The sequence below is a fragment of the Palaemon carinicauda genome, chromosome 2, assembly GCF_036898095.1.
Source record: "Palaemon carinicauda isolate YSFRI2023 chromosome 2, ASM3689809v2, whole genome shotgun sequence".
Lineage (NCBI taxonomy): Eukaryota > Metazoa > Arthropoda > Malacostraca > Decapoda > Palaemonidae > Palaemon > Palaemon carinicauda.
The window spans coordinates 161,667,396-161,688,463 of NC_090726.1; the positions used below are offsets into that span (position 1 = coordinate 161,667,396).

The 21,068-nt window shown below is 45.9% G+C and overlaps 1 protein-coding gene across 2 annotated transcripts in view; it reads right to left on the minus strand.

Moving 5' to 3' along the window:
• The window catches only part of LOC137628450 (uncharacterized), a 112,915-nt gene that overhangs the window by 49,173 nt on the left and 42,674 nt on the right, over positions 1 to 21,068 (minus strand). For both annotated transcript variants that reach the window (XM_068359610.1, XM_068359601.1), the window contains one exon: positions 1,024 to 1,166. In XM_068359610.1, coding sequence (XP_068215711.1) covers positions 1,024 to 1,166 — 143 coding nt within the window. The remainder of the gene's footprint in view (positions 1 to 1,023; positions 1,167 to 21,068) is intronic.

Genomic DNA, 21,068 nt, shown 5'->3' on the forward strand with positions numbered 1-21,068 from the left:
GCCACCGGAAGCACAAGACAGACCGGCGCAGTCAATTCCACAGGATCAAACGGATCTGCTTTTCTATGACGGCTGTTTTAGCCAAACAGAGAAGAACAGCATTTATATCTGAGGAACAAATAAAAGTTATGATGAATACAACTCATAAAACCGCTGAAATAATTATATAACAAGCAGTTAAAAAATTTAACTTGAGAACTGAAGAAACTAATAGGGAGCAACACCTAATCTGCGAACGGGAAAGGTGACCCCCCCCCCCCCTCCCCACAAGGAACTGCTGGCCATCCACATAAGAAGCAAGCAAGGGAGTAGTAGTATCAACACAATGACGACTCCCTTGCTACAGAAGCCGAGCCCATAATACGCTGTCACACATACACATATACAGTATATATTGTATACATATATAAAACGAATAAGAAAAACAGAATGAACCGTTAACAAACAAATGGCAAGTCTAGAGGGTGAGAGCGGCCATATGACCGTCTTCTATCGAGCCAGAAAGCAAAGTGGTTACTTAATCAAGGTGAGTGAGCAAGCAGGGTACCCGGTCTACCCCCACCTGCTAACTAGCGGGGTGGGTGGTTACCCCTCACTAAAAATTATTCTTGGCTCGTCTTTCAGCTTCACCGAGAGGTAATCCCCTATAAATAGTGGAGGATTTATATTTGTGACAGAACAAACTAATATTCTATTGGGAAAGATGTTCCCATCTTCCTGCAATTGAGTATATGACCATGAGAAAAGGGCTGACTGATCAGTCAGTAGTCCTTCCATACTAATCTGATACGAGTTGTGGTTAACTACAAGGTTATATAATATTGGTGCTAGGATGAACCATCGCCTGTCTTACTGAAGTGAATATTTAAAAAATAATAATAATATTAAATACTTCTACAAAAGAAGGATGCTAAACATATCAAGCAAAATATAATTGTCATTATTTTGCATTAAGTAAGCGTTAAATTCTTCCCGCTTCTAAATATGTCTCACTGTACAAAAATAAGTTGCAAATCACAGTACCTGTGACTCAGCACATCTGCCATTCATGTGAATCATAAGATAAACTGAAAACCGCTTGTACAAATCCAAGCACTGCTCTGGTGTTCCAAGCCCAAGGTTTATGAAGACATTCATTGCTTCTCTCTTCACTTCTGCTGAGTTACCTAAAAACACAATATGCAGTGACTGATCTTTCATGGGTAACTAGATTTACTAATAATTATGATAAGAGCTAAAATAGGAATAAAATAATACATGTATACATCAAAGTCTATAGGAGCTATCAAGGAAAATAAATATACAAGAAAAACAATGGAAAAATTATTTCAATTCAAATTTAGTAACAATTCTATATACATTAGAAAATTAACTAATTTATCCTTGCCTGATAGCAATCAATGGTTACGAAATAAATTTTCTATAAAAGATTGAGATGTTTTCACTGTTACTACAGCAAGGGAAAAAAGGTAGTGAATAATCCACTAGTAATAAAGCTATAATAATTTTTGCCACGCAAATTCCAGACTCCCTTTAAAAACAAATTAAACTTTAACAGTAAATTCCTTACTGATAATATGGGAAAATATATTTTCTCTTGTTTTTGTTGAGTCTATTATACAGTTACAGTATACAGTAATACCCTTCTTTACGTCGGTTCAACATACTGTATGTCAGTTCCAACTTTACGTTGTTCTCCTTAAATATTAAAGAAACAAAATCTAACATACGTTATTTTGTCGCACCTTATGTCAGTCTCTAAGTCATAAAATAGTAACTAAGTACTGTACTGTACTGTAATTCACATGAAAGCTTACTGATGTAAGTATTTGGTAATTATAAAATGAGAATAGGTTGTGCACATTTTTTTTGTGTTTAGAACCCATATAGGGAACCTTTAAGTCACTTTATAGGACGCAAAACCAACCTACATAGAAAACCAAGTTACATTAAGTCTGTTGAACACAATTAACGACGTAGAACATGGTATTATTGTACTGTAGAACAATTTAATTTTCCTTTAGTGTCTACTGAAAATATTATGTAAAAATAATTTTATTTGCTCCTACTCTTACATTAATCTTTTATTATTAAAAATAAGGAATTCATTACCAAAGTGACTAATAACAGACGAGTTATCCTGACCACTTTCCTGCCAAAACTCTTCACTTGTGTCTTTGGCTTAAATGAATATGGCTGAACTGTTGCAACCTATCCAAAGGCTAATGTTTTTCCTTCTCATACAATAAATGGTTGATTCCTGTATTCGATATAGATGTGAAACACCTTCTTAAATGCTGGGGAAAGGGTGGACGTTACAACCCCTGTATGGCTAGATCAACTGTAGATCCACACTCTCTCTGTGCCTCTTGTAAAGAACATGAAGGTGTTCACAATCATTCCTATGAGCTGAGTGAAGATTGTAGCTCATGTTCAGTGGCTGGCTTTTTCTTTGAGGAAAAAAAGGAAGTCTAAGTCTTCTCCGTCATCCTTGGCGAGGCACAAGAGGATGCTGAAAATACTTTATAGCACTTTTCTCTACTCATCGAGTTCATTAGTCGCTGAAGCTCTTAGGTATACGGCCCTGACTTACCCCAAGTGGAGTATACTTCACGAGTGGGTAGAACTTGCATCTGCATTGCAAGTTTTTCAGGGTTTGATGAAGTATGGAGTTCCCACAGTGATTGCTACATATCAGCATACACCTGTTGAGATACTACCACTAGAGAGTTACGGCATCTTTTGACTGGCCACGCGGTAATACATTGGATCCTTCTCTCTGGTTACTGTTCCTTTTATCTTTGCCTACACATACACCGAATAGTCTGGTCTCTTCTTTACATATTCTCCTCTGAACTCATACACCTGACAACACTGATATTACCAAACTATTCTTCTTCACACAAGAGGTTACTGCACTGTAATTGTTCAGTGGGCACTTTCCTCTTGGTAAGGGTAGAAGAGACTCTTTAGCTATGGTAAGCAGCTCTTCTAGGAGAAGGACACTAAAATCAAACCATTGTTCTCTAGTCTTGGGTAGTGCCATAGCCTCTGTACCATGGCCTTCCACTGTCTTGGCTTAGAGTTATCTTGCTTGAGGGTACACTCGGGCACACTATTGTATATAATTTCTCTTCCTCTTGTTTTGTTAAAGGTTATATAGGAGATATTTATTTTAATGTTGTTACACTTCTTAAAATATTTCATTTTTCCTTGTTTTCCTTTCCTCACTAGGCTATTTTCCCTGTTGGAGCCCCTGAGCTTATAGCATCCTGCTTTTCCAACTATGGTTGTAGCTTAGCAAGTATTATTAATAATAATAATAATAATAATAATAATAATAATAATAATAATAATAATAATAATAATAATACACTGGAAGCTGTCCCATAGCCACGCAGACTGCTGCCCACAATTCTGACCTGAGAAAGACGTGTCCTTCCTTAAATCTTGCAGGTAATCCTTTATGTCTTTTCTGAGGGTGCTGGTAGCTATGGCTATTTAACCCCCCTCCCCCCCCCCCCCCCAAGTGCTAATGGTTCCAGTGGTGACCACGGGGATCCTGCTCCCATGGTAGCACCAGTGCCCAAGCCAATGAAATGTGTAAGAAGGAAGTGGTGTTAGTGAAACATCCACATGTTGCCTTAGCACCTGCTACCCCTGTGCCTGTCACCCCTGTGCCTGTAACCCCTGTGTCTGTCAACCCTAATACTGTCCCCTCTACCCCTGTGCCTCTGACACCAGAGGCTATGGCTTCCACTATCTCTGTATCAGTACCCACAGCAAATGTCTGTGTTGCAAGTGTTAGTGATATTGCCTGAAATTCACTGCTTGCAGAAACTGATGGGAAAGTTAGTAAGAGTAAGATGAGTGTTTCCTACTCATCCTCTTCTGACTCTTAAGAAGAAGAAGAAGAAGAAGAAGAAGAAGAAGAAGAAGAAGAAGAAGAAGAAGAAGAAGAAGAAGAAGAAGAAGAAGTTCGGAATGGCTAGTCATAAGAACTCCTGTAGGACTCTCAGAAACACCACCTATTTTTACGGAGGAGTGGACGGTCCTCAGGTGGTTTCCAGCCCCATGGTGGGGCCAAGTGGTTGGCTTGACTATAACGGTAGCCAGGCAAGTCGGAGATCTGTTCATTCTTTACATTGGCAAAGTGTTGGAGGAGCTTGTCAACCTTCACCTTTCCTACCTGAAGGGGGAGTGCTGCTTACTTCTCTAACTGGAATACTTTGGTATCCTGAGTTGAGACGATGGCACAAGTGCACGGCTGGCAGTCCAGCATCACTAGCTAATGGTCTGCGACTCCCTCTTTGCATATTGGCAAAGGAGATGCACATTTGTGGAGTGTACCATACCATGCAATAGAGCAGTCAGTTAGATACATTCCAAGCAAGACCAATGTACTAACAGATACACTCAGCTACCAGGGGCAGGTTGTACGATTGGAGTAGTCTCTACCTCCTTGTATAATGGAAAGGCTTCTTGCCTTATGGAGATTACGAGAAATTACCCGGTAACCTGTTCATCACCTGTCTAAACATGAAACTCAAGATGTTCTGTTCTAACCGTCCAGATATTTGAGTAATGTTCATGAATGCTTTTTAACACCAATGAGATCACCCAAGACACCTATGCCTTTACTTAGTTCAGCCTAATTAACCAACTGATCAACCTAGTATTGATTGTGCCAGGTCTAAGAATGACCCTTATGGCTCCCAGATGGACACCAGCCAAGTTGTATACTGATCTGTTATCTCTTTTAGTTAAAGTAATGAAAGAACTAACACCATGGAACCCTTTTCTCTGTCAACTGCACTTTCCGAGATACTGTGCCACCATTCCGTGAAGTCGATTGCACTTCACGGTTGGAGACTACCCAGCATCTAATCGGAACAAAAGGCTTTTTATGAGGGACTACACATATATCTGGGTACCAGCAAATCTTCTGAAATGGTAAACCATGGAAATAAGGCCTATTTTATGAAATTGGCATGGTGGAAGGGGTAATTTTCTGGTCTGAGCATCTGTAACATACAGTAGATTATGGAATTATTTGTCTATCTTCGCTAAGAGAAGCTCCTCTCGGTCATGGCTGAGAAAGGCTATTGTTAAGCCTTGAGCAGTCTTTTAACTGAAGGGCTTAGATCTCTTTTCCTCATGGGAGTTGTCTATGCTCGTGAGGAGCTTCAAGAAATATTGTTCAAGCCCCTGTGGTGACTGCTCAAGTACTTGTTTAGTCATCCTAGCTCAGACATGGGACAGAAATCATCTTGTTTATGGTAACAGGTAAATATAAGTATAAACGAAAGATAGAATGATTGGTTCTTTTGCTACTCCTTTCCTTTCCCGTCACTTGGGGATGAAGCTGTTGTACCATTAACCCTTTTACCCCCAGGCTATTTGGAAATTTCCAACCCTTAACCCCCAGGGGGTTATTTTTTTCCCAGCCCATTTTGCAGTATATTTTTTTTAAATTGCTCTAATAGCCTTAATTTTTGTCATAGAGAGGTCAGGTTGGTCTCATTCTCTTGGAAAATGCCTGAATTTTTTCAAAAAATTATCAAAAATATGAAAAAAAAAATTTTTATAGCATTTTTTTGCAAGGACGTACCGGTATGTCCATGGGGGTAAAGGGATGGCTTTTGTGAAACGTACCAGTACGTCCTTTGGGGGTAAAAGGGTTAAACAGTTGCTCAGATATTGATACTGGTAAGGTACACTTATGAGGACCAATCTTCAATTAGTAGCTCTTTCTAATCACCCCTCAACAACGGGGAGGATGGTGGAATGAATATCAAACCTATATGCCAGGTATTTCCTTCCAGAATGTATCTCTCCTTTGGGGGAGATTGATTCCTGCAGTGACAGTGTACCAGGTACATACAAAGTACAGGCCAGGCCCTATTAATTTACTCATCCATAATGGGCAGATAGGGGGTTGTTGGAGTAATTTCCCTCACTCCCATACAAGATCAGGGAGCCTGATATATTCCAGGAAAGAAAAAAAAAGTTTGTCTCTAAGGGAACTTCCTACCCACCAATAAGTGAGTACTGTATTCCTACTTCAAAGGACAAAAGGTTTGTATAATCATAGGAGAAAATAAAAAATTTTAAAGTTTATATTTTTCCTAGCTATACAAAACTGAAATCCTTAAAGTAAACTTCCCGCCTCAAACACACCTCTCAGTCCTAAGCAAAAGGTCAAAAGTGAAGTCTTTGACAGGAAAGTGGGCGTGGCTACTGGCCCACACTTACTGCATGCCTTAACTACCTCAATAATGAATTCAACAGTCATTCCATTCCAGCTCTAATGAAGATATTTCCTTATTCAAAAGGATTAGGGTTTGTATCACTAGGATACAATAAAAATTTCATTCAAAATCTAAGTTAACCCCTCATTCCAGAATCAATAAAAGCATATATTCAAGTTCATTATTTCAATTATTCTTTTGTATAGTACAATGATCATGTCAGAACAATAATGTGTCATAAATTATAGGGAAAACTTTAAAAAATCACCACCAAAAGGCCGCATACACACCCGTAGAGGAGCATCAACAAAGCGGCTGAGAGAAAAACCAACAAGGTTATCAAATGAACGTGTGTCGCTACCTAGAAATCCCAAACAGACAAATATAATACTCAACTTGGGAGCAGGGATCTCCAAAATGCCTGACATCTTCAAAAATCAAAAATTTTAAGTAATTTTTATTTTTCCTAACATACTTACCGAGAACTACTTTCTTAGGAGTTACCTGTAATCTCCTCTCTACCGACCAGAGTTTTGTGTAGTATACCCTAAACCCGTTTTCTATGGAGGGCTAACTCGGGAGTAAGAGAACGTGCCCCGAGGGTAGCCTTTGCGCTAGGTCGAGGTCCGCTTGGGTCGTGAGCGCCAGTAAGTTCCTCGGATGTTGCACAAATTCTTGCAAGGGCAGAGAGGCACTCGGGGAAGGTAGGGAGGGCCATTACCCGAAAGTAGTTCTCGGTAAGTATGTTAGGAAAAATAAAAATTACTTAAAATTTTTGATTTGTTCCAACACGAATACTTACCTCGAACTACTTTCTTAGGAGACTTACACTTTAGGAGGTGGGAGTGCCTTCCTGACCCTCAGACCCAGCAAGTGGAAGCCAAGAGGCCTAGGTATAAAAAACAAAACATACTAAGAAAACGGACGATAGGGTAACTACACAAAGAGCTCACGTTAGTGTCTAAGTACTCACCCTTTGAAAAACTTCTTCTGATGTTGAATCCAGTAACGCAGTTGCAGAGACGTGTTATCCAATGATTACAAGGGGGTTATCTCCGATAAGGATAGGAAAAAACGGGGATTAGGGTGAAAGGGAACGAACCTGTGTCTCCCGGTTTGCTATCCACGATTGAGCCTGGGGCTTTTACCGTTAAATCACTTGGAGCGCGGAGATGACTGTTCCAATGGAGAACCCTTCTAAGGACCTCCTTGAGTAGTCCTTGAGGTAATGGGCAGTAAAGGTTGACTGGTTCGACCAGGTACCTGCACGAAGGATCTGACCCACTGCCATGTTTTTCTCAAAGGCTAAGGACGTGCTCAGACCCCTGATGTCATGGGGTTTGGGAGCACCAGGTAAGGCCAGTCCTTCTTCCTTGTAGGCCCTGGCAATAACTTGTCTCAACCAGAAGGAAATGGTATTCTTCGATACCTGTTTCTTAGTAACACCCGTGGAGACGAAAAGGCTCTTGATGCCTGGCCGGAGATGAGCAGTCCTTTCAAGGTATTTCCTAATGGTACGGACCGGGCATAACCTCAAATCCTCAGAATTCCCCGTCCTAGGAATAGCTGGCAGAGAGAAACCTTCGAATTTTGGGTCCCAGACAGCTGGGTTCTGGGTTTTCGCCACAAACGAAGGAACAAACTTGAAAGAGACCTCTTTCCACCCCTTCGAATGAGAGACGTCATAAGACAGCCCATGGATCTCCCCTACTCTTTTTGCAGAAGCCAAGGCTAGCTAAAAGTCTGTCTTGAGAGTGAGGTCCCTGTCTACGATATCCTTCATTGGTTCGAAGGGGGGGCCACTTAACATCTTCAGGACCCTAGCTAAGTCCCACTGAGGCACCCTAACTGCTTGTGGGGGGCAGGACTGCTCAAAACTCCTGACAAGCATCGAGATGTGTCTAGAGGAACCCAGGTCGATGCCCTTCAGAAGGAAGACTTGACCCAAGGCAGCTCGCACTCCTTTTATAGCTGGGATTGACATTCCTATCTCGTCCCTGAGATATACCAGAAAGTCTGCTATCTCTGGGACCGAGGCTTTGAGGGGCTTTATGCGCCTTGAAGCGCACCACTTCGTGAAAGAGGCCCACTTCGCTTGGTAGACCGCTGCCGACAACCTTCTCAGGTATAGCGACATCCTCTTAGCCGTAGCTGCTGAATATCCTTCTTTCTTCAGGAGCCGCTCGATAGTCTCCAGGCGTGAAGGCGTAGAGACTGTGGGTTGTCGTGAAACCTGAGAAAGTGCGGCTGTCGTAGAAGATCTGACCTGTCGGGGAGTGGCCACGGAGGGTGACTCGCCAGGTCTTTTAGGTCTGCGAACCACTCTCTCTCCGGCCACCAGGGCGCTACCAAAGTCATCCTTAAGTTTCGGGCAGTCCTTACTCTGTTGAGTACTTGCCTTATCAACGTGAAGGGGGGAAAAGCGCACACGTCTAGGTTGTCCCACTTGTGCTGAAAGGCATCCTCCAAGGCTGCCCTTGGGTCTGGGACAGGAGAACAATACACGGGAAGTTGCGCGTTCAGTTTGGTTGCAAAGAGGTCCATCACCGGGGAACCCCAACGTTGGATGATGAGCTTGGCTACTTCTGGAAGGAGGGACCATTCTGTCCCTACTATTTGACCCATCCTGCTGAGACCGTCGGCTAGAACGTTCTTTTTCCCGGGGATGAACCTTGCCACTAACACAACCTGGTTCGTTTCTGCCCAATCTAGGATCTCTAGGGCGAGATCGCACAATTCCCTTGATTTCAAACCTCCTTGTTTCTTTATGTACGCTACCACTGTGGCGTTGTCGCACATCAACGCCACAGTGTTTCCCCTTAGTAGATCGACGAAGTGCAGGCAAGCTTTCTGGACTGCCTTCAACTCTAGGACATTGATATGTAGGTCCTTCTCCCCGTCCATCCAGGTTCCTCTCGCCGTTCCGTTGAGGAGATGGGCTCCCCATCCCTGGCTGGAGGCGTCTGTGAAAAGAAGTAACTCGGGAGGGTCGTTCGCGAAGGGCATCCCCTTGAGCGAGTTCGACCGGCAATGCCACCACTCCAGGGAGGGTATTGTGTTTGGTAGGACTGGGATTAATTTCTGGTGCGAGTCCAGTTGGCACCAGAAGTTCTTCAGGTTCCACTGGACGGCTCTGAGTCTGAGTCTCCCCTGGGGAACCAGTTTTTCCAACGACACCAGATGCCCTATTAGTCTTTGCCAGTCCTTCGCCCTCCTGGGTTGACCCGAAAGGAACGGACGAAGGATCTTCATCAGATTGCTTATTCTGTCGTCCGACGGAAATGCTTTCACTAGAAGGGAATCCAGTGTCATCCCCAAATAGGTCATTCTGGTGGAGGGAGATAGGTTCAATTTTTCCGGGCTGATCATGACACCCAGACCCTTGCAAAACTGGAGAAGTTTCATCCCTTGCTCTTTCAAGACATCCTTCGAGGAGGAAAGAAGCAACCAGTCGTCCAGGTATCGGATGAGGCGAATGCCTCGCTCGTGAGCCCACACTGAGACTGTCGTGAAGACTCTCGTGAATACCTGGGGAGCTGTTGACAATCCGAAGCAAAGGGTCTTGAATTGCAGGATCTGGGTACCCCATTTCACCCGGAGAAACTTTCGACTCGAGGGGTGGACCGGAATTTGGAAGTAAGCGTCCTTGAGGTCTATGGTCATCATGTAATCTTTCTCCCTCAAGGACAGCAGGACTGACTTCGGAGTGTCTATTTTGTGTCTTTCTTATAAACTTGTTGAGAGCCGACAGATCTATCACCAGTCTCCAACCCCCCGTCGCCTTTTCTACCAGGAACAGGCGACTGTAGAAACCTGGTCCTGGGTGTAGGATCTCCTCCATGGCGCCCTTCTCCAACATGGTGGACACCTCCTCTTGAAGGGCAGCCCTCTTCAACGGGTCCTTGGGTACCAACCACTCCGACAGGCTGGCCGGAATTAGAGGGGGAGGTTCTGCTAAGAACGGTAACCTGTAGCCCTCCTTCAGTACGGACACTGTCCAGGGCTCTGCTCCGTGAGCTTTCCATGCTTGCCAATATAGTCTGAGGCATCCCCCAACCTGAGGCTTGGGCAGGACTAGGGGGCCTCCCACTCTATCTCCTCCTGGAGGAGCGGCCTGAACGGCCTCTCCTGGAGGCAGAATAACCAGTCCTAAAGGAGGCCGACGCTGCTGGGGCTCCTCTACGGGGGGGCTGAGGTGCTGAGGCTCAAGAGGAAGAAGGGGCTTCTCTCCTCGTCAGGCTAGGAGGGGCCTGAGGCGTCGCGGCACTGTCTGAGACCGACCTCTTGTAGGGAGGCCTCCTTCAAGGGGAACAAGGAGTCACCCCACACAGGAAGGCTCCTCATGGCCCTCGCCTCTCTGTCTGGGACCTTCCGGGAAAGCTTCGCCAGGATGGTGTCCCTCTTGCAAAGCACCCAATTCGCTGACAGGGCGAGAGACTGGTAGGTGAGGAACTTAAGGGTCTTGCCCCCGGAGATGATAAGCTCCCTCAGGAGGCTTTGCTGTTCTGGGTCTGTCAGGTCATAGGTTGCTTGCACACCCACTAGTGTGGAAGCCCACCAGTCTAAACAAGAGGAGACGTGCACTAGGTCCTTAGACATTTCCTCTATCATCGCAGCCTCCGATTGAGAAAAACAGATCGGGGCTGAAGAGGCTCTGTCCTCCGAGGCGCCCTGTCCCAGAATGTCGAGAGCAGGTTCCACTTTGCAGGCTCCCGGCCGTTGTCCTTCTGGCACATAGACCCTGCTCTGTGTTTTGAGCCCCTGGAGCAGCTTCGAAGAGCTCTGCGTCTTGGGAGCTTCGGCATTGCTTGCCACCACTCTATCAACGTGCTCTCGGCCCAGGACGAGATCTCGGGCCACAGGAAGTGCCAGGGAGGCTTTTTGTTGGACAGGAGCTTGCATCAACCGGGTAAGGCTGGACCTCCAGTAGTCCTCATCGGCAGCAACCGGTTCTTCAATCTTGCGATGTCTCCTGATCAGACTTATTACTTTTCTATAGGCCGAGTCCTCAGTTGGGGAACCTTCCCTACCGTCGGCCGAAGCCTTGACTTGGGCCCGGGGAGCCGGGGCACCGGGCACTCCCACCGGGCGCCTTGGTCCTGGCACAACAGGCACTCCCCTGCGGAGGTACTGGTCTTCCCCGGCGGAGACCTCCGCACCAGGGACGGGGGTTAGGACAGGCATCGCCGAACCGGCGAGGACTACCGTCCGATCATGCTCTCTGGGGGACGAGGACGCGGATCCCGTGGGCTGACCCGACAGCGGGAACCGTTCCTTAAAGTCCGAGGGCCGCACCAGCTGGGCTGATTCGGCCAGGCTGCCCGTAAGGAAGCACGGTTCCCCCCGCTGGGTGGGGTGAACCGGAGGCTTCGCGGTCTTACGCCTGCCTGCAGAGGCCTTCTCGCGTTTCTCCCTGCAAGGGTCATAACAATGTCTGGAGGATGGTCTCTTTGGCGAGAAATCCCTGGACCGTCGGTCCGGGGAACACTGTATCGCCGACTTACGGGGTACGAAAACCCAATCACCACCGGGTGACCTACTCCTCCTGTGTTTCCTCCGTGGAGAGCGGGACCGCCTCCTGCTGTACCTGGAACGGGATCTTGAGCGGGAACGCCTGCTCCTGGACCGCTCCCTCTGACGCCGATGTTTCCTCCTGGCTTCTTCTCCCGAAGAGAATGACTCCCCACCATCCGAAGAGCCCGACGACACCGTACTAATCGCACGGCGGGCAGAAGAGGGTGCCGCGGAGGGCTTCGCGACTCGTTGCGTACCCGAGGTAGAGGGTTGCAGGAAGGCTTCTGGAAATTCCGTCAGAGGAGTTGGGAAAGAGGGTTGGCGCCCAACACTAGGGAACCAGGTATCCAGGCCCTCTTCCATCCGCATAGGGGACCTACCTGGCGTTTTAGGGAGCTTCCATCCGAAGGTATCACTTACTGCGGAGCCTAACTTACCCTGGGTGCCGCCGCCTGCCGAAGAACCTGAAACACAGGCCCTCGAAGGGGGCGAAGACACAGGAACAACATTGCTACACCATAAGGGGTCGGAGGAGGAAACGTGCCCCCCAAGCACAAGGGCCGAGTCTCCAGAACTCCCTGACACAGCACTACCAGGCTCCTCGCTAGCCCGAGAAGGCCCCGCAACTCCCACTTCACACACACCAGACTCCTGGGGAAGAACGCCCGGCTCTTTCCCCACAACTGACTTACCTCGTCCCCTACTCTGGGTAGGGGAAGGAGAGACAGAAGCCCCGTCGGACCGTCCACTGGGCGACGGTAGCGGCGAAGAAACGCTAGATTTCCTGGGTGAACGTTTCGACGATTTCTTTTTCTTCGTGCCGTAACACACCCACTGAATTTCACTCCAACCAACACACTCGAGGCATGTATCCGAAGGAGAGCAAACTTTGCCCCTACAGGAAGAGCAAAGGGAGTGAGGATCCACTTCAGGTTTGGATAGGAACGCTCCACACGATTTACCGGCTCTAGGCCTAGGACAACGGCGGATCTGCTCCATAACGCACAAACACAGGACACAGGAACGCAGGGAATCCAAGGAATACACTGGGGAAGTACAAGGAAGGGTAGTGAATGCACAGGAACACAAGGGATAAGCACAAGTTACCACGCGGTAAACACGTGGGACACACGCGGCGGACACAAAGGGTCGAGAGAGACGAGAGCGACGTGGTATCACGTCGCGACCAGAGAACTTACTGGCGCTCACGACCCAAGCGGACCTCGACCTAGCGCAAAGGCTACCCTCGGGGCACGTTCTCTTACTCCCGAGTTAGCCCTCCATAGAAAACGGGTTTAGGGTATACTACACAAAACTCTGGTCAGTAGAGAGGAGATTACAGGTAACTCCTAAGAAAGTAGTTCGAGGTAAGTATTCGTGTTGGAACAAACACAAAATAACACAGAGCTACGATAAACACGTCCGAGCATTGGTGCTAACAAGAAATGATGGGAGAAGGATAGGTAGTGGTGGTGGTGGTGGTGGTGGTGGTGGTGGTGGTGGTGGTGGTGGTGGTGGTGGTGGTGGTGGTGGTGGGGGGGGGGGGGGCAGTAGCTGTAGTGAACGACACCTTGTAGTAACAGGGGATTTTGAAGAGGGAGAAGTCTAATTGAAAAAGGACCTCTGGTAGTGGATTCACTCGCCCCAGTTTTAATACCGACACCCTTTAGGGGTGAGCAAGCTGGGTATATTCCTGGCATTCCATGCAACTTTTTTCTCAGGTATATTTAGCAGTATTTATACCTTAGAAATGGTGCTTTAAGGAGCATTTCACTAGGCGACACAGGTTCCTCGCCCAGAAGTAGATTTTTCCTTCGTCAAAATCCCTTTTTTATGACATTGATTCAGAGTATAAAAGAAGTTAAAGGAAATTCTTCAACTTTTAAATTGAGTAAAAATAAAACTTCCACTTCCATGGGTGTGTATGTTAGATGATCAAAAGCTTGAAATAACCAAGAGAGAAACAATATAAAAAAATTTTAGATACAAAGTCTGTTGACTAAATTTCCTATCTGTCCAACCATTTATGAGCTATAATAATCCTGATTATAATACTCTTGTTTACCACTCCCTTGTGATTGTGTTTTGCATTTCACTTGAAAAAGTTCAATCAATATCTTACAACACTTATATTTTCTGAAATTTTGAATGACACCCAGGACAAATTCTTTTTAACCCTTTTACCCCCAAAGGACGTACTGGTACGTTTCACAAAACTCATCCCTTTACCCCCATGGACGTACCGGTACGTCCTTGCAAAAAAACTGCTATTTAAATTTTTTTTTGCATATTTTTGATAATTTTTTGAGAAACTTCTGGCATTTTCCAAGAGAATGAGACCAACCTGACCTCTCTATGACAAAAAAGGGATTTTGACGTAGGAAAAATCTATTTCTGGGCGAGGGACCTGTGCCGCCCAGTGAATAAGCTCCTATTAGCACTTATTCTTAGGTAATTTACTGCTAAATATACCAGAGAAAAAATGTAAAGGAGTGCTAGGTTGACTAGCTCGCTCACCTATTGGTGTCGGTATGGAATTGGGCGTATAATCCAGAGGTCCCGCACCATTTAGATTCATCCACGACAAAGACCCCTAATAGAGGAGAGCCGTTCAACCTCACTCGGCACCACCAACTCTGCATCCGCTCAGAACCCAACTCCTTAGCACCCAAAGTTTGGGGACTCCAAGGGAGAGGAGCTGGGAGGGTTCACTGGGCGGCACAGGTCCCTCGCCCAGAAATAGATTTTTCCTACGTCAAAATCCCTTTTCTGGGCTTGAACCTGTGCCGGCCAGTGAATATATACAAGAGAAATGTCACCAAACTTGAAAATAAAGGAAAAAACATAAACACAAGGGAAACACAAGTTACTTTAATCAGAGTTGAGTGCCAAAAACAACTATAAAGGTACCTTAAAAGGAACATAAATCCACTTGGTAGAACAATTGACAAAAAAGGTAAGGTATAAAAATGCCATGAGTGATGATATATACAGATACTCGGGAGTCAAAAATTTAACAAATATAGGAATAGTAACTCGGTGCGAAACCAACGAATACAAATAGGGTATAAATGAGGCAGGTAAGGGGGAGAGATAAAATGACAAGGAATTAACATGTGAGTTACCTGGGGGTAACTACGCTCCCTGCAGCTACCGTAGGAAATTTAAGGGCTTCCAAATGTTTAAGATAGTGTTTCTTGAACACTGACGGTGACTTCCACCCAGTGTACCTAGAAAGATCCGTAAAATTCATGTGGTGAAAAAAGTTCACCGAAGTAGCAACTGCTCTAACATCATGTGCAAGAGGAAAAGAGTCAGGGTTAGCTTGTTTAATAAAATACAAAATTTGTTGCCTGATCCCTTTAATGGTAATGGTACCGCCTTGTTCTCTAACGAATAGAGGCCCGGAGGAGTTAGAGGAGGTCCGGGATAAATAAGACTTAAGAGTAGTAACAGGGCACAGAGACGGATCTTGCGTGAGGGGAACAATTTTCCAGGAGGACCATCTGTTCTGAGGGTCTTCGTTCTTAGCTAAAAAGAATTTGTTAGGTGAAACAAGGACCTCTCCCGAAGGAAGGAACTCAATATGACCCGGGTCTCTTGACAAAGCTGCCAGTTCAGAAATTCTTGCCCCGGAAGCCAAACTCACAAGGAAAAGTGTTTTCCTGAGAAGGGGAATATAATCACAAGAACTGTTAATGGTATCAGAAGCCAATTTGAGCACATCATTAAGGAACCAGGTAACCGGGGTAGGACGGGTAACCGGTTTCAGTCTGGCACAGGCTTTCGGAATTGAAGCTAACAAAGAGTCGGTTAAGTCTATGTTAAAACCCACTAGGAAGATCTTTTTCAAAGCAGATTTAATAGTGGTGATAGTATTGGCTGCCAGACCTGATTCTAATAAAGTTCTAAAGAAAGTGACTGTAAGATTCAAGTTCATACAGTGTACGTCTGAGTCTATCAGAAATTTAGCCAACTTTTTAACTGCAGAATCATATTGGCGGATGGTGGAATCCCGTTTATCTGATTCTAGGAACAGGGTGTTTTGAGGATCGATATTGGCACCATGTATGGCCGCAAACTTCATGAAGTCCATAAAGTTAGGGCGCTCTGAATGTTTGAGAAAGCGTACACAACGCGTGTTTGTACTATCTGAGACAGAACCGGATTGGGTATCGGGTGAGGATGTAGTCTCAACTCTCGCAGGAGAGGGTACCAATTGCTCTTGGGCCAGTTGGGTGCGACCAAGGCTACTCGTCCCTTGAAGGATCTCAGTTTGTCTAGGACTTTCAGTAAAAGATTCACCGGAGGAAAGAGATAAATCCTTTCCCAGATGTCCCAATTCTGTGACATGGCGTCTGTGGCGTAGGCCTGAGGGTCTAGATTGGGAGCCACATAGACTCTCAATTTGTGGTTGGACTCCGTGGCGAAGAGGTCTACTTGGAGACCCGGAACCCGAGAGAGAATCCACCGGAATGACTTCTGATCGAGTGACCATTCCGACTCTAGAGGGGAGGTCCGGGACAGGGCGTCTGCAACTACGTTCCGGACTCCCGCCAAGTGGACAGCTGAAAGATGCCAACGGTTCGAGGCTGCTAGGGAGAATATGGCTACTAGAACATGGTTCAGAGGCCCTGATTTTGATCCGCCTCTGTTGAGGCAGCGGACCACCACTTCGCTGTCGAGAACCAGACGAAGGTGTTGTCTCTTGGATGGAGAGAGACGTTTCAGGGTTAGTAGAACTGCCATGGCCTCCAGCACATTGATGTGAAATTGGCGGAATAAGGGAGACCAAAGACCTTGAACTTTCCTGTGCTGAGAATAGCCTCCCCAACCTGATAGGGATGCGTCCGTGTGAATGATTAACTTCGGAGGTGGAAATCGAAGGGGAACTGACTTTGACAGATTGTTGGCCCTTGTCCAAGGTAGAAGTCTTTCCCGGAGAATGGGAGGAAGGCGGACTTTCCTGTCCCGGAGCTTCAGATTCGCCCTCGAACGCCAGACACGATTGATATCTTTCAACTTTGCTTTCAGAAGTAGATCCGTCACTGAAGCAAATTGAAGGGACCCTAGGATCCTCTCTTGGAGTCGTCTGGAACTCACTTTGTCTTTGAGAAAGCGTTTGGTGTTCATTGCAATCTCTAACCTCTTGGGTTTGGGAAGACACAGAGTGTGAGATATAAGATCCCATTGCAGGCCGAGCCATTGGAACTTTGATTTCGGAAGAAGACGGGACTTCTTGAAGTTGATCTGAAAGCCTAGAGATTGAAGGTATTGGATGACTTTGTGAGTGGCTTTTAGGCAATTTTGGGAGGTGTCTGACCAAATGAGCCAGTCGTCCAGATAGGCTACTACTTGAATCCCTTGATTTCTGAGTTCCTGAACAGCAACTTCTGCTAACTTTGTGAAGATCCTTGGAGCGATGTTGAGCCCGAAAGGCATCACCTTGAAGGAGTAATTTTTGTTTCCTAGGCGGAAGCCTAGATACGGACGGAAGTGTCTCGCTATCGGAACGTGATAATAGGCGTCTGTAAGATCGATAGAGGTGGTGACGGCCCCACGGGGAAGTAAGGTCCGCACCTGCGAGACGGTAAGCATTCGAAACTTGTCGCATTGAATGGACAAGTTGAGAAGGGATAGGTCTAGAATCACTCTTCTCTTGTCCGAATCCTTCTTCGGGACACTGAACAGCCGACCCTGAAACTTCAGGTGTTTCGTTTCTTGTATGGCGTTCTTTTGTAACAGGTCCTGGACAAACTCGACTAGGTCCGGAGTGGAATGCTGATGAAATCTGTTTGGTGGAGGAGGTCCTTGAATCCAACTCCACCCCAGTCCCTTGGAGATGATACTGAAAGCCCAGGGACTGAACCTCCATTTGTTGCGGAAGGCATAAAGCCTCCCCCCTACCCGCTGCACCTCAGTATTGGCTTGAGGAGTTGCCTCCACGTCCGCCTCGGAAGTTCTTTCCTTTGCGAAAGAATCTACCTCTACCTCTGTTCTGGTGTGAACCACGGTGGTAGCCTCTACCTCTGTTATAACCCTGGGAAGAGCCTTGAGCCTCATAAGATTGGTTAAAGGCACCGGGAAGCTGGCTCTTAGGGAGCAGAACGGTGACGTAGTCGTCCGAGGAAGGAGCCTGAGAGGTGGAAGGCTGTGCAGGAACAGCCGGAGATGGTGGGAGAGGCTGCCGGAAAACGGACGAGTTACTTTGCTGTTGCCGGAACTGAGTGGAGGTATACGGGCGGAGCCTCTTCCTACCACGGGCTTGGTAACTTGCGGGATCATATTTCCGCTTAGGAGTCAAACCCCAACGGGCTTTAAGGCTCTGATTAACTCTTGTAGCTTCCGTCAAGACTTCCTCCACAAGATCCTCAGGGAAAAGATTTGGACCCCAACAAGAGGACCGGATAAGTTTATTCGGTTCGTGCCTAATAGTCGCCTCAGCCAGGACGTGTTTGCGGCACCTACGTTTAGCAAGAGCAAAGTCATATAAATCAAAGTACAAAGACTGCAAAGTAGCCTTATTGAGAGACTTAAAGATACTCTCAGTATCATAAGTTAAGGCTATCGACTCCGTAGAAGTGGCCAAGTTCAAGGTTCGACCAACACGTAGGCGGGAATCATACTCCTGTTTAATAAGGGATTCCGGGAGACGGGGAAGCCGTTCACTAAAAATTACTGACGCACAGTCCGCTGTCAGCTTGCCGGAAGTAAAGGTGGTATGGACATTGTCCCAACACTCATTATCTGAAGGAAGAAGGAGGGAGATCGGATCTACCTCTCGGATGGGAGGCAAGGGCTTCTCCTCCAGAGCGCATTGAAAGGCAAGCTCTGCAATCTTAGTGACGCATGGAGTCACGGTATTCTTGTCCATTAGGAACATTGTGAAAGAACTTTTATGAGGCGTCAACATGGTATTGGTGCAACCTATGTCATTTAGAAACCTAGCCCAAACAGATTGGGCTTGTTCCTTTGGGAAAATGACGGTCTCTTTAGGGACCTTATCCAGCCGAACCAGAGCTTCCTCGGTAAGCCTGGCATAACCATGAAACGGAAATGCGAGACCAGGAGGAAAGAATTCAAAATCCTCTAGTGGACGAGTACCAAGACCTTCCAACGTTAACATCCCGTCTGAGAACGGGGAATGAAGAGCCATGCGCCAAGGGTTATTCTTGGTAAACGGAGGAAGCTTAGAGGCATCCGGGATGAGAGAGCTTTGAACTCGCTCCGGAGCACCATGCTCTAATGCCCCAAGTCTCTGACCAATGTTAGAAAACATCGTGTCCATCTTGGCCTGCATTTCTGACACAATCTTAGATTGCATCTCCGACACAATGCGAAGCATGGCTGATTCAGAAAGGCCCGGGTTAGGAGCAGAAGTGGCGGATTGTACTCCCGGGTCGTGAGACTTAGAGGAGGAGCCGGAAGCCTTAGATGATGGGTCTGTATTCATTTTAGAACCATGGGAAGCCTTGTGGGGCTTACGAGCTTTTGGCAAAGTTCTAGATTTAGATTTATCTTTGGGGGGAACCGGGTGTGATCGGTGAGACGAATCGCGGTCCCCAGAAAAACCATGGAAAGAAGAGAGATCAGATGAAGAAGAAAGAGCGGGGCTGAGGATAGGAATCTCAGCACCGGTAACACCTGCCTCACTTACCACCCTACCTGCATCCGGATCATCCAACAACATGGGTTCCACGTCCAAGTTCAAGGAGGCAACATTGTCTTCCAGATCTCCGGGGGCATCAGACGTATCCTGATCTTGATCCTGATCGATGAATCCCGAAATAGTGGCATCAATGTCGGCAATGATGGGTGCCGCAACAGCTCTAGCCACAGCGGCTGAAGACTTAGCATTAGGGTAAATCATTGCACAGTAGTCTTCAGAGAGTACGTAAGGCTGCTTTGATTTCACATTTCGGGCAAATCCCCCAACCCACACTTTCAGTGTGGCCCGAGCCGCAGTCTTCTGCTCCGGGGATGCCTGAAATAATAGTGGGAATTAAAGAAAGGAAGAGTCCCGGAGGTCCTTTAAAGACCGTAGAAATCTTACGAAATAGTGTATGTATACTAAATAAAAGTAAGAATAATTAGAAAAGACAACATAGCCAACGGGACTCACCGAATCAGATCCAAGGGTGGTAATGAGGTCAAAACAGACCATACAATTATCAGGATGCCAGACTACGATGTCTTCCAGCTGAACTCCGCAGAGGGCGTGAGACCTACACATCGTATGGCCACAAGGCTGGTGAAGAACAGCCGCACAGGCCATCGTCTGACAATGAACCATCTATAAAAAGAATAGTATATGAGAAACTGTAATTCTCTTAAGTAGGGGCGGGTCCGGAGGACCCGGGACTAAACATAAGTCTAACTTAAGACTAGAGCTTAACTGTAATACAGATGCTCCCCTACTTACGAACATTCGAGTTACGAACAACGGTACATACGAACACAAATTGAAGGAAGTCCAAACATGTTCGTAAACATCCGTAGATTTCATTTCAAGTTAAATCTCTCTCTCTCTCTCTCTCTCTCTCTCTCTCTCTCTCTCTCCGTATTTTGATTTTTAATGCAGTTAAATCTTCACATTTCTTTGAAAATTATTAAAAAAAATTTTATATCCTTATTCGATGTTTCAATTAAGGGAATAGTAACGGATCGGAAGAAAACCACTTGATTTGCCTCTCGCCTTCCGTCAGAAGAAATATAACGTCATCAGACTTTTGGCATTTTTTTTTTTTTTATTTCTTAACATATTAGAAATATCTTCAAGATGAATATTACATCAGCGCCAATATGTTACAGAAAATCAGTTTCCCTACAGTTCTTATTATTAGGTATCATGCGAAATCATTGTAGCTCTTTCTGTGTGTGTGTGTGTGTGCTCGCTCTGTCAATCGCATACGGGTAGTTAATTCTAAAGCTTCATACAGTATTCAATTTTTCGTTCAATATTAAGCCTTCATATTTCATTAGACATTATTGTGTTTAATTGTGGTTTATTAAAGCACGTTCATATTTTTTTTTTTAATTTCTTGAGCATTTCAATAATCAACAATTACTTTTGATTTACTTTTGGTTGGGAGATCAGCTGATCTCAAGGTGACGCTGCAGTATTACGATTATGCGCACATATAGTACGAATAACACTGATTTATATAATTTTCTTGATATTCGAAATCTCTTCACAGTGAATATTACAACAGCGCTAATATATTATAGGGTATCACATTTTCCATACAGTTCGTTGATAGACCTTATTATTAGTTATAAACGGAATACGCAACCCCCCACCTC